This window comes from Ceratotherium simum, chromosome 7 (genome assembly GCF_057802395.1).
Source record: "Ceratotherium simum simum isolate JZ-2026a chromosome 7, ASM5780239v1, whole genome shotgun sequence".
Taxonomy (NCBI): Eukaryota; Metazoa; Chordata; class Mammalia; order Perissodactyla; family Rhinocerotidae; genus Ceratotherium; species Ceratotherium simum.
This window is the reverse complement of record NC_141906.1, coordinates 2426256-2438481: the sequence shown is the minus strand read 5'-3', so window position 1 is coordinate 2438481 and position 12226 is coordinate 2426256. Positions and strand designations below refer to the sequence as shown.

Sequence of the window (12226 nt, the reverse complement as noted above, 5' to 3'; positions counted from 1 at the left end):
TCTTTTTGATGCATCTCCTCAACAGGGCCAAAGCAATATTCAGAAAGGATTCTGAATTCCCCGTGTTGAAGATACAAAAGAAAAACCTAGCATCACATTTAATTTGACAAGGTAAAGGAGTGGGTGTGTTACCATATCAAATTTAATTTGTACAAAATCATCACACCTGGTAACATTATTTTTCCTGATCTGCTGCGTTTAGACTACGTTAGTAAGACTTGATCTCCCCGTCTGTCTAAACACGGATCCACTTACAGCAAGCTAAGACTAACACTCATCTCCTTAATCCCCAACAAATCCACAAGGTGTTAGTCAGCTGCACACGATCTTGTATAAAAGGTGAACTGACACGACTCAGGCTACAGCTTTTCCCCAGACAACACAGCAGACCACAGGTGAGTCTCGGCATCTACAGTTATCAAGTGGTGATAATTATTTTTGAAATTACAGATTTTTCAGGATCTGAAGAGCAAATCTAGAACTTTTCAACCACTGTTATGTAGGGAATTTATGCTTGTCAATCTGGCTTCTTAAATATGGTTAATACACTATAATCACTGTTAGCAAGCAATTGACTTTATATAGACCAATTCACCTGGCTTCTGAAATAGTCCTATTTTAAACAAATGTAAGCAAAAGTAAATGATAATATTTATGAGATGCTAAAAATGGTGAACTAATTTTGCACAACAGAATTTTCTTTTTAAACAAAAATAATCTTTAAAAATGACAATGAAGGGACAAATATGATGATCAGAATTACTTGCTTTAGAGAAATCACTTTAAGACAGCAGTAATTACTCTTTAAATACTGCTTAAATCATTATATTGGAGTTTGGGCCTATAATATTTTTTTACTTTGACAAAAAAATGAAGGAGGAAGAGGATAAGAAGAAATCTTTGTTCAAGGAACAAGAAAAGAAGTAAAGAAAAGAAAAAGGAAAGAAAAAATTGCTGGAGCAAAATGTGACTGGGGAGGATGGGTAGACAATTATTTTTGGTTTGGTCAGTTTACACAATGATCATGATTCTTTGGTTTTTCGGTTTCTCATGGGCCTTACCTGTTTGCTTCCCAGCCCAGGATGAAGCCAGTCCAGTTTTGCTTCCTTTTCTGTTGCTGGAAAGCCATCTGCTGCAACAGCTGTGCGCTGACCAACATCACCATCGCCGTGGAGAAAGAGGAATGCGGCTTCTGCATGAGCATCAACACCACTTGGTGTGCGGGCTACTGCTACACCCGGGTAGGAGCTTCGCTTTGCTGGAAGTGAGGTGCTGCGAGTCTGTACGAGGCAACTGGCATTCATTCCTACTTCACCAACATTTTGTCTCTCCTGAATAACAGCACTGAGTCCCTTAGCCTACAGTGTCTGTGTTGTGATTGGGGTTGATTACCATGATAGCAGTTAGATGTTTGGGCTTGGATTTGATTAAGGCAAATTTAGGGAAGTCGCAGACTTGATCTGATCAATTTGGTAATATGCCAACTCTGCGTTTCAAAAAAAAAAAAAAAGTAGTTCTTTGCTAGATTTTACATACAGAGATAAACATGTAAACATACATATATTTAATAATAGAAGATCTATAATTTTTCCAAAAAGCCAATTTCTGTAATTGAATCCATATGTTGCAACAGAGATAGTACCAGAATATGTTTCCAAGCCACATAAAAACACAAATGGCCACATTATAAAAATTGTCTTATTGGCCCGCCGGAATACAAATGACAGCAAGTGGCCTGAGAACACAGTCAATCCTTTCCGACCGTTAGAACAAAAATGACCAGCAAAGCCACTCACTTCTTTACACCACTGAGAAAGCCAAGGCACAGAGGCGTGAAACCGCCGGTCTGTATGCACACGGCTTCTTTGCATTAATCCAAGAGGCAGTTTCTACTTTGTTTTCTTTACTTTTTTCCCCATAACACCTGGTTATCTACATAGAATTTCATTCCATAAACTGAAATTAAAAATAGCAACTTTTTAATGAAATAGACTTTACTGGGTGGTAAATGAATTTGATCAAACTCCACTTACTGCACAATTTATTGCACCTTCTTGGGATACAGACTTCGTAGCACAATACTGAAATAAATTATACAGCAGCACCAATTTCTTCCCTTAGTGCAAATAATTTTTTTACTAGAAAGTGTTGGAACAAACCTGTTTCACCTGGATTGAAAGTTCTTATATGCAAACCGTGTATCCTTTGAAACTGAGAGCCCTGCAAAATATATAGTATTTAAGGGGGGAAAATGTCTACAAGACAGTGAAATATTCAAAATCTTATGTGATCCTTCATAGTCATGTTAAGCTAAGCATTAAAATTTCATATTACGTCTTTTTCTGACTTTTTATAAACACACAAGGACAATGTATTTGGAAACATTTTCTGGGATATTAAACTTCAGTGTTTTGTGGTTCAAGGTGTCATTAATACAGCTTTTGACTAAGTATAAAAAGTCAACTTAAAATTTCTGTCATATTTCCCTTTTCATCATTTTTCTGTATTGAAATTCAAAGTTTCTCTACAGTTTGAAAAATAATTAATATTCTGGTATACATATAAGGAGTAGGAAAAGGAATGACTTCTATTTTCTGTAAGATTTCCAGAACAAGGAAACGCAGTATAGCATATAGGTCGTTTATGAGATCATGTTTCCTTGGTTAGGAATTCCATAAGTAAGCTTTCATGGGTAAATGTCACAATAGCAGAATTAAATCCCTGTCTCATTTTTATTAAGCCAAACAGAAACTTCCAGAACATCGTAACCTAACACTCTCCTTCCTAAACTCCTCAGGACCTCGTGTACAAGGACCCAGCCAGACCCAACATCCAGAAAACATGTACCTTCAAGGAGCTGGTGTACGAGACAGTGAAAGTGCCCGGCTGTGCTCACCACGCAGACTCCCTGTATACATACCCGGTAGCCACCGAATGTCACTGTGGCAGGTGTGACAGCGACAGCACTGACTGCACCGTGTGGGGTCTGGGGCCCAGCTACTGCTCCTTCAGTGACATAAAGGAGTAGAGAGCAGTGGACACTGTGGGCTGCCTACCCTTGTCCTCAAGGACCAAGAAATCCAGACAGTCTGTGTGTCCCTGTGCTCAGGCTGCAGACCGCTGTGGGAGAGCCCACTGGTCTCTGCTCTCCTGTCAGAGGGGGAGCTCCAGGAACCGAGTGCTGGGGCCGGGAGCCTGCCACCACTCCACCCTGTATCCTAGCTCTGGTTCCACAAGTGTTATTCAGTCTTACTTAACTTACAGACTCATGAGTGCTTTCCTGCTTAATAATCTTAGAAATCCTCTCAGGCAATCCCCTCCTCTTAGTGATGGGGGTACCTCGGATCAGAGGGAGGAAATGAGAGGGGAGTGAGGGAAAGTACTAGCTGCAGCATTCTTCTGCTAGACTCTTGAGCTCTCAAGAGCAGGGCCAGCGTCTTCATGAGTGTAGCCTCAGTGCCTAGCACCGTGCCTGGGACTGAGTAAGAAACTCAGCAGTGGCTTCCTTAAGGAAAGTAAGATTGAAAGGCAGGGGTAGAAAAACACTGAGAGAGGACGTTTGTGGCTGGCTGAGGAGGCTGCCCTCAGCAAGGCCAGGCAGTCCATCAAGTGGAGGCATCAGGCCCGTCTCACCTCTCCTCCTCTGGCCTGTGGTACTGAGGCAGGATGCAGGTCTCCGAATGCTCAATGCAGATGGGGGTTAGGATTTCCAAGCTATTATCATCAAGCCCTTTAGTTAAGGGTAAAAGCAAGAAATATAAATCTGGGCCTGTGGAAATTAGCCCACATCTATTCCATCATTAAATAAATTGAACAACTGCTGTCAGTCTCCTACAAAAACTCCCTTTGGGAAGTAGGAAAAACTATATTGCCCTGCGCTCCAAGCTGGTATCCACTCCTTCAGAGAGAGGTTGATTTGAAAGTAGGTTTGAAAGCAATTTCGGCAACTTAATAAGTACATTTACCTTATCTACAAATACGTTTGTGTAAAGAAATAGCTCTTTTAGAAAGAATTAGCCATGAGAGAAAAAAAACAAACCTGGTGTTTTCTAGAATCCTCTCTATATCAGTCTTCTCTTTTGTCTATCCATGTTCTCCAAAATCTATGATTTCTTTCAAGAGGGTACGTATTGAAACTATTTCATGAGTTGATTTCTTTTAAAGATGTTACCTTTTTTAGTTATGCACTTGTTTCACACTCATACTGTTTAACTAATTTATTTAAATCTTATTTTTTTAATAAAGATGCTAGCCACCAGAATGAATTTTTTCACGTACAAGCAGATGATTTATGTGTGTATGTTTACAATATTTGTAAAAAGAATCTTAAAATATAATTCCTAGTGTATCTGTAAATATTACCTGTCCTCACCTTTGGAAATATTAAAAATAACTTGCTTGCATTTCTTTATTTAAATTTTCTGTCACTTTTTGAAGTCTTTTTTTTTGAGGAAGATTGTCCCTGAGCTAACATCCGTGCCAATCTTCCTCTTTTTGTATGTGGCACACAACCACAGCATGGCTTTATGAGCAGCATGTAGGTCCGTGCCCAGGATCTGAACGTGCAAACCCCGGGCCGCAGAAGCAGAGCACACGAACTTACCAGCCCAGCCCCCAAGAAGTCATTTTCTGATGTAGAGGTGACAAAAAGGCAAAGAGAGGATCACAGAGTGGGTGAGGACACTGGAGATTCTCTAGTCCATTTCTTGAACTTTTGAGATGAAAAAACTGGAGCCCAAGCATCTTAAGTGACCCAGGCAAGAACACAAAGACTGTCCACGGCAGGACGAGGATTAGAACTCTGGCTTCCTAGCTCTTAGCCCAGCTCTCCTCTGATGACTTTGCCATACTAAGAAGTCCTTTTGGCAAGGATTGATGCAAAGAAGGTACTGATAATCAGCGCCATCCATTCAAATCTGGTGTTGAGTGTGGCTTATAGCTACATTCTCTACAATATTTTGACACATTGAAATTAGGGCTATATTAACAAACTGTAATAAGATGCCTTAAATTATAACATAGCCTTTTCCTTCTCCCTATACTTTTGGAAATCAAATAATTGCCTTCCCATGAGAGGTGGTACAGGGTAATGGCTCCAGTGTCAGGTTGTCTTAATCATCTTGACCAGATGTGTCATCCTGAACAAGTTTCTTAAATTTTCTGGACCTCAGTTTCCTCAACTATAAAATGAGGATGATAATATTATCTGCCTCACAGGGTTGTATTGATGATTAAATGGAATAATGAACATGAAGGGCTTAGAACATTGCCTGGGACATAGCAATTCCTCAGTAAATATTAGCTGTTATGCTTTGAGACAGACAACGCAGCAAGACCGTAAGTCAGACTTCAGTTAAAAACAACCAGCTCAGGCTCTTTCTGGTAAGAAATTACTTTCTAGTAAGAAATTACTTACGTAGGCTATTCAGCAACTTTGGGCCTCACTTTCCTCACCTTATAAATGCAAGAAAAATGGTAACTACCCCTCAGGGTTGCTGTGAAGATTAAAAGAGATAATGCATGTAAGGTGCTTGGGAGTCCAGCAGAAGAGCTACAGTCCTGACGGAGAGAGACCTTTAACCACGTGGCTAAAAATGTCAAGGTCAAAATGCCAGGAAGCAGCAGCAGCTTCTGCTGGAGACACCAGTGGAGTGCAATCCTTTCTGAAGCAGCAAGAAAGAACTTGTGAGCCCTCCAGGTCCACACCAAGAACAGTCCCAGCTCCATGGGCCGCCATTTTAGTGGAAGCCCATATTGTCCCTCCCCAGCACTATGGCAAGGGTCTGTCCTAGCTCTGGGCAGTCCTCACATAGCGACAAGAATTATCCTTCTAAACCACAGCTTTGACCATGCCTAATAATAAATGGGATTCCCCATCATTTTCAGAATAAAATCCGAATCCTTAGCTAACACATGAGGCCCATCATGGTCTAACCTGTGATTACCTCTCTACCTTCATATCTCCCTCTTCCCACCCCCAAGAGGCTGCTGTTGGCTCCCAAGAGGAGCTAGCCTGGAGACTAGCTATGAGGCTTGAGGGAGGATTTTGTGCCTCCCGTTCCTGGAATGGTTTAACAAGAAAGCCATGCCTTTCATCTCACAAGAGATTTGGCTGACTATGATTGTAAACTGGTCAGTAAAGCGAGTGGCACTGAATTCTAAGTGATGCCAGTGCATAAGATTAATAAACACTGAGTTCATGATAGTGACTAAACAGAAAGAGAAACGGAATTGGAGGGAAAAACTTAGGGACCCTCAAACAACATAATGTTTTATATCTTAAAAGAAATCTGAGTCACAAATGTGGTATAACGTTAATATACATAAATCTGGGAAAGGGCTATCCAGGTGTTTATTATATTCTTGTAGACATGTAAAGTGCTTGCTAGCTGACAACTAACATGGCACCTTTATATACTTTGTATATTTCATTCTGATTTTATGCCTATTATGAGAAATGTGAAATGGGCCCTGAGGCAAAAGTCACACAGCTAGTGTGCAAAGCCTCCGTCATTAACATTCGCTTAGGGACTAAGGCAGAGAATTCAGTGTCCTCACCAAGATTTGTGCTACTTCTTTCTGGCTTTAAAGCTGGACCACATTTCCCAGCTTTCCTCAGTCAGGTATACCCATGTTCCAGCCAACGGAATGTGAGCAGAAGTCCTATGAGATATTTCCATACCTGGTCCATAAAACCCTCTCATAAGTGATTTCCGTTCTCTTCCTTTATGAGCTGAATGTCAACACCCGGTGACCCTGAAAGCTTCGTGTTGATGCCAACAGAGCTACTGTCAGCCTGGACCCCTGAATGCTCACCCACAAGGAGTAGTGTGCCCCAACACCAACAACCCTTTACAGCAAACTGGATGGACATCACATCAACGAAGAAAACTTCTCCCGGGTCAGGTGCTGACGTTTGTGGGTTTATCTGTTAGGGGGAAAATGCATTATTTTAATTAATACATGAATTGATACTGGAAGTGGAGGGCAGCATTAACAAAAAACTTAGCAAATGGGGCATTGGCTTAGTGGTTGTGCAACAGAATAAAAGTGATAATCAGAGCAAAACTTTCACCTGTGAAAACATGAAGGCCAACCGCATGCCCACTGAGTCTTTAGCATTAAAGCAGGGGCTAGCAAATTATGGCCGTAGGCCAAACCTGGTCCTCTTTTTTAAAATGAAGTTTATTGGAACACAGCCACATCCATCTGTCTACATATTGTCCTGGCTGTTCTTGCACTACAACAGCAGTAGTCAGTAGCTGTGACAAAGACTGGATGGCCCACAAAGTCTAAAATATTTACCATCTAGACCTTTACAGAAAAGGTTTGCCAACTCATGCTCTAAGGAAAAAGGTTTGCAAAGAGTCTGAATGTTAATAAAGTTGGCTTTTACTTCCCAGTTATTAAAGAGATGGCTTGTTTGCAAATGGACATGAAAGGGAATGGAAAAAGTTCAGGAATTTGGAGCCTTAATGATACATAAAAGCCTGTTGCCTCTGGATCCCAAGTAGTAAGCGATAAGATGGATTTGAGGGGCTGGCCCAGTGGCATGGTGGTTAAGTTTGTGCATTCCACTTCGGCGCCCTGGAGTTCAGATCCCAGGCATGGACCTACACACCGCTCATCAAGCCATGCTGTGGCAGCATCCCATATACAAAGTAGAGGAAGATGGGCACAGATGTTAGCTCTGGGCCAATCTTCCCCATAAAAAAAAGAAAAAGATGGATTTGAGGAACAATATCCATTAAGATTAAGTCCTGAGGCAAAGACAGATTTAGGGTGTGGGATTCCCACCCAGGTCTTTTATCTAAGATAGTGTCATGGTAGAATCATTAAGTTGTGAGGAAGCAAAAAAAATCTATCAGAACTGATAATCATGTTTAGGAAAGGAACATTAGATGTGTTTATAGACACCAGGAACTGAATGAAAGTTTTTTCAAGAGGCCAGACTAAAATTGTCTTTGATTGTTCAAACAACCTTTGGGCTCCCAAACGTGACAAGCAGGAAGTAGGCTACAAAACCTATACAACCCCAAGGAGGGCGACTCTCCAACACCTACTTCAAACGTGGCTGTGGAGGATGATGGATATGGAAGAACCTTCTAGATGATGGAGCCAGGAACTACAGAGAACAATGGACAAGGAAAGAATGTTCCTCCAGAAAGAAGAATCAGCATCCAATTTAAAAACTTCCTCTACTGCTAAGAAAGAAGGATTTCATAAAGCTTGCCCAGTGGGGTTTGATCATTGCTTAATCCAGTGAGCTGTTTCTCCTACTGTTCCTTTCTATGAATGGAAGTGTTATTGTGAATATTGTTACTGTGTGGAAGTGTCCCTACTTCATCATAGAATACTGAGTGGAGAGTGACAAGAAAGATAACTTGTCTTTTAGTTCATGGGTTGCCAGCCCATGAGAAGCCATGTCTGGAATGATGAGGAGAACTCTATCATCTTGAAATCAGGGTCCCGGAACTGGCCTCAGCAATACACGAGATCTTTGGAGAGAGGAAGTGGTTCTACGTGAAGGAGAAAGATGAAATTGTATTTGTTCTTAGACATTTGGACTGTGACAGTGATTGTTATGTGTTCACCAAAGCCCTTTCTCTATCCTTCCTGGGGACATCTAGTCTACTTTTCCCAGCCTCACCTGTAGAAAGGTCTGATTACGTGACTGAGTTCTAGCAATGGAAGGTTATCAGAAATGATGTACGCTACTTCTAGGTCTGGATCATGAAACTCTCCCACTGGTGAATCATACTCTCTTCCCTGGCTGAGTGTTGATGCTTAAGTCAATCTTAGAAGCCATGTATAGAAGATGGCAGAGCATCCATCAGCCTGTATCCCTGAATGACCAGAGGACCACTATATACTCACACACCTGCTCCCTCTGAGAAGACTCAATGTCAGTAAGAAATAAACTTCTCTTGTGTTAAGTCACTGAGACTTGGGGGTTTATGTTATAGCCGGTAATGCTATGTAACTAATACAAGGATTCACAGTGTTCAGGGAACTTAAATATGTTTCATACCAATCCCCATGAACCAAGTACAAAATTAGTTATCTAATACTGATCACATACACACCCCAGATCATCAGCTTCTGGTCAAAAAAGAAAAATAGATTTGTTAATTAGTACTTTAACTTTGAGCCTGGATATGTGTGTGTGTGCATGTGTGTGTGTGTGTGCGTGCGTCCAATTTCCCTAAAGGAAACTTCCTTCATATTTCAGTCTGAAAGTGGATTCAGGGAATGACCTTGAAGAGCCCTGCTGACCAGCGAAATACCCTGCACCAAAAGGCACACTAGTGCCTCCTGCCTGTGCCCCTGGTAAAGTCCCTTTCCCTCAGGCAGTACGATTGATACCAAACCTCTCAATCTCAAGTTCATGTGCCCAATGCACAATGAGCCAATCACTGAGACATCAGAGCTTTGAGAAGGAGAGAGGTTTACTCAAATTGGCCAAAATGAGAAGGCAGGAGGATAGGTTCTCTCAAATCTGCCTTAATGGAAGAAGAAAGCAGGGGGTGTTTATAGAGCTATGGGGCTTTGGAGGAGGAGTTTGAGAGAAACAAAGGAGAAATCTCTGTTCTTTCACTCTAGACAAGCCCTCAGGCAATCAGACTTCTGGGCATCAACAGCAGCTGGGGGCTGGTGGTTTGGTGGTCTTAACTTCCTTAAACGTATTCTTTTCTTCTGCAAAACAAGCTCATAAATCCTTGTGACCCTTGAGTCTCCCCTCAGGTTAAATAAGAAAACAGCAAATGAACAAGATTAACTTCTTTTCATCTGTGTCTGTGTTGAGAACAAGGTCACAGGGTAACCATGTTCTTACTGAATATTTACAGTAATATGCAGGTACCTTGCTTCATGATCGCAGAGCTATTAAGTGGGGAATCCAGGATTCAGGAAGTTCCCATGACTTCAATGCCTATGAACTATCTACTATGCTCCACTGTTTCTCCACAGGCTTCACTGTGAGAGTACCTTGGGGGTCCTTGTAGGGGTAGACCACTTGGCAAGGTTTGGCTAAAACTTAATATTTGACCCTTAATTCACTGATAAGGTGTTAATGAAGCCAGGATCTCACATCACACTAGGACAAAATGTTGCCTTTCAAATGGGATTACTTCAAAGCCTCAACCCACCTGGGGAAATAGTGAGTGACCCTGGGGGAGAGGTAATATTGGTTGGACCAAAAACGAGAGATCAGGACCAGGGAGAATGGTAACAGTACAGAGGAGCTAGGAAAAGAATTGAGGTTATTAAGCAATAAGTCTTCAAAGGCTCCAGTATGTAGAGTATATTTATTTCCATCTTAAAATAATTTTTCAAAATCTAGAGCAAAATGTCTTCACTCCATTAGCACTTCTTTCTCCATCTCCAATATAGATGTTGAAAAGATCAGGAAATAGCATCAAAAATAACAAAATAATCTGAGCCACTTTGAAGCAACATACATAATGATCATATTTAAAGCCCGTATATAGAACACGGTCTGTTAGCCCATGTGAAGACATGAGTATTTAGACAATCAGCTTAGATTAAATGATGAAAATAATAACCATTAAGAACCAACTGAAATAATAGTAGATGTTGCATTTAGGAAGTCAGCTGCCCTTAAAATAAGCAGAACAACAAAGATCCCAGAGCAGCTGAGATTCAAGTGAGCACCGAAGACGTGGCTGCGATGAGTGTGCGATGAAATCAGCGCCTCTCTGTCAAGCTCACCACACTCCTCAGCCAGAGTTTTATTTTGGTGACAAGGGACAGAGATCCATCAAGTTTCTTTACAGGAAAGGAAGGTTTTATTGTAAAGATGTTCATGGAATTGGAACCAAAACTAGAATACTTAAAGGGATCCAGGCAGCCACTCTTGCTCAGGGGCCCCTAAGGCTCATTTCTAGCATGTCTTTCTCTCTGCACAGCACATCCTCAGTATGGATGTGGCTGTTAATTATGGACTCCTTTCAACACAGCACCCCAATATCCATCAGAATTTCTTTTTTTTTAGAGTTTCTTAGCTTAAATTCCAAAGAGAAAGGATTTGATTGATTCAAATGTTATCACCTCTGTTTGGGTAGAGCTCTTCACACAAGGTCATGATGAAGGACTCTAGGTACCCCAATAGTAGGCTCCTGAGCATCCCAATAGCAGGCTGCCTTTGGAAGCAGGATACAACCTTTGTCTCTTCAGTGGCCTCCCAAGAGCAAAGAGCAGCCGGATGCTGTTTTCTTGGGCAAGGGGGAAGTAAAAAGAGAGTTTAATCTAGAAAGGGGAGTGGAACACAGCAGGCAGATTGATTGCCATATCTCAAAGAAATACTTATCTGAAGTAAGACCCAACAATTTTAATGGCCTTGAAAAGTTCTAAGTAGTTGTTCTGTACTTGAATAAAAGGTGATTCATCCTTTCAAAGACATGCATATTGATCTGAATTCAGTCCATTTTCTGCACATGGGCCCCAATGCATGAATTTTACATGCTACTGTCATTGGTACTCCAAACAAGCAGGATTCATGGAGTGCGATCCTAAAAGCAACTTTATTTTGTTCTCCCACTGTCCCTTTGAATTTGCTCAGAGGCAGCTGTCCTTCTCCTGCCACTGCATGAAAATTTATCAGGCTACATAGCATCACTGGTCACTCTTGAATAATAAAATCTTCATTATCACTTCACAAATACAACGGTAACCTCAAACCTCCAGTACCAGCTAATAACAAAAACTTCAACCAGAAGTTGATATTAAACCGTCCTCATCCTTGGAGGAGTTGGGGCATGATCCTTAACTCTCTCTCTCCTTCTGGGATTTGTATTGCCTGCCCACAGGTCGTTGGCCCCTCTGGATTGGAATACAGAGGGGGGAAAAGAGGAAGGACAAAAAAGATGATTGCATGCTCTTAAGACCCGAGAAGCATCTGAAGCTGACTCTTTCCTGAGCATGTGTCTGTGTTCTTCAGAGGTGCCTCTGCTGGGACCCTCCAACCACAATTCCCTTGACATGGGTAGTGCATCTCCATAGGCAGGCCTCTCCTGATCCCCCTTAGCTTCTTCACCCAACATTGTACCTCCAGGGTCTGGCAAAAACCTCTTGAACAGGATCTTTCGTTAAATAGAAATTCCTGAAACGGGCTTCCCATTCAGATCCCAGAATTCTTGAATCATTGGCCCAATATTGGAGAGGAGAACTTTCCAGCTCCAGTTCTCTATGTTGAAGGCACAGGAAG

General features: G+C 41.6%; 1 protein-coding gene and 1 long non-coding RNA gene across 2 annotated transcripts in view; one reads left to right on the top strand and one right to left on the bottom strand.

Annotated features, from left to right (window-relative positions):
- The first annotated feature begins 1082 nt into the window (after positions 1–1082).
- FSHB (follicle stimulating hormone subunit beta) lies at positions 1083–3028 on the top strand. The gene is made up of 2 exons (XM_014793670.2): positions 1083–1241; positions 2798–3028. Exons 1-2 carry the CDS (start codon positions 1083–1085, stop codon positions 3026–3028), a joined length of 390 nt encoding a protein of 129 aa, XP_014649156.1.
- A 2677-nt stretch (positions 3029–5705) lies between these two features.
- LOC147916530 (uncharacterized) overlaps positions 5706–12226 on the bottom strand; it is a 69132-nt gene continuing 62611 nt past the window's right edge. Inside the window, exon 3 of the long non-coding RNA XR_015552648.1 lies at positions 5706–6928. This is a non-coding gene — a long non-coding RNA (uncharacterized LOC147916530). The remainder of the gene's footprint in view (positions 6929–12226) is intronic.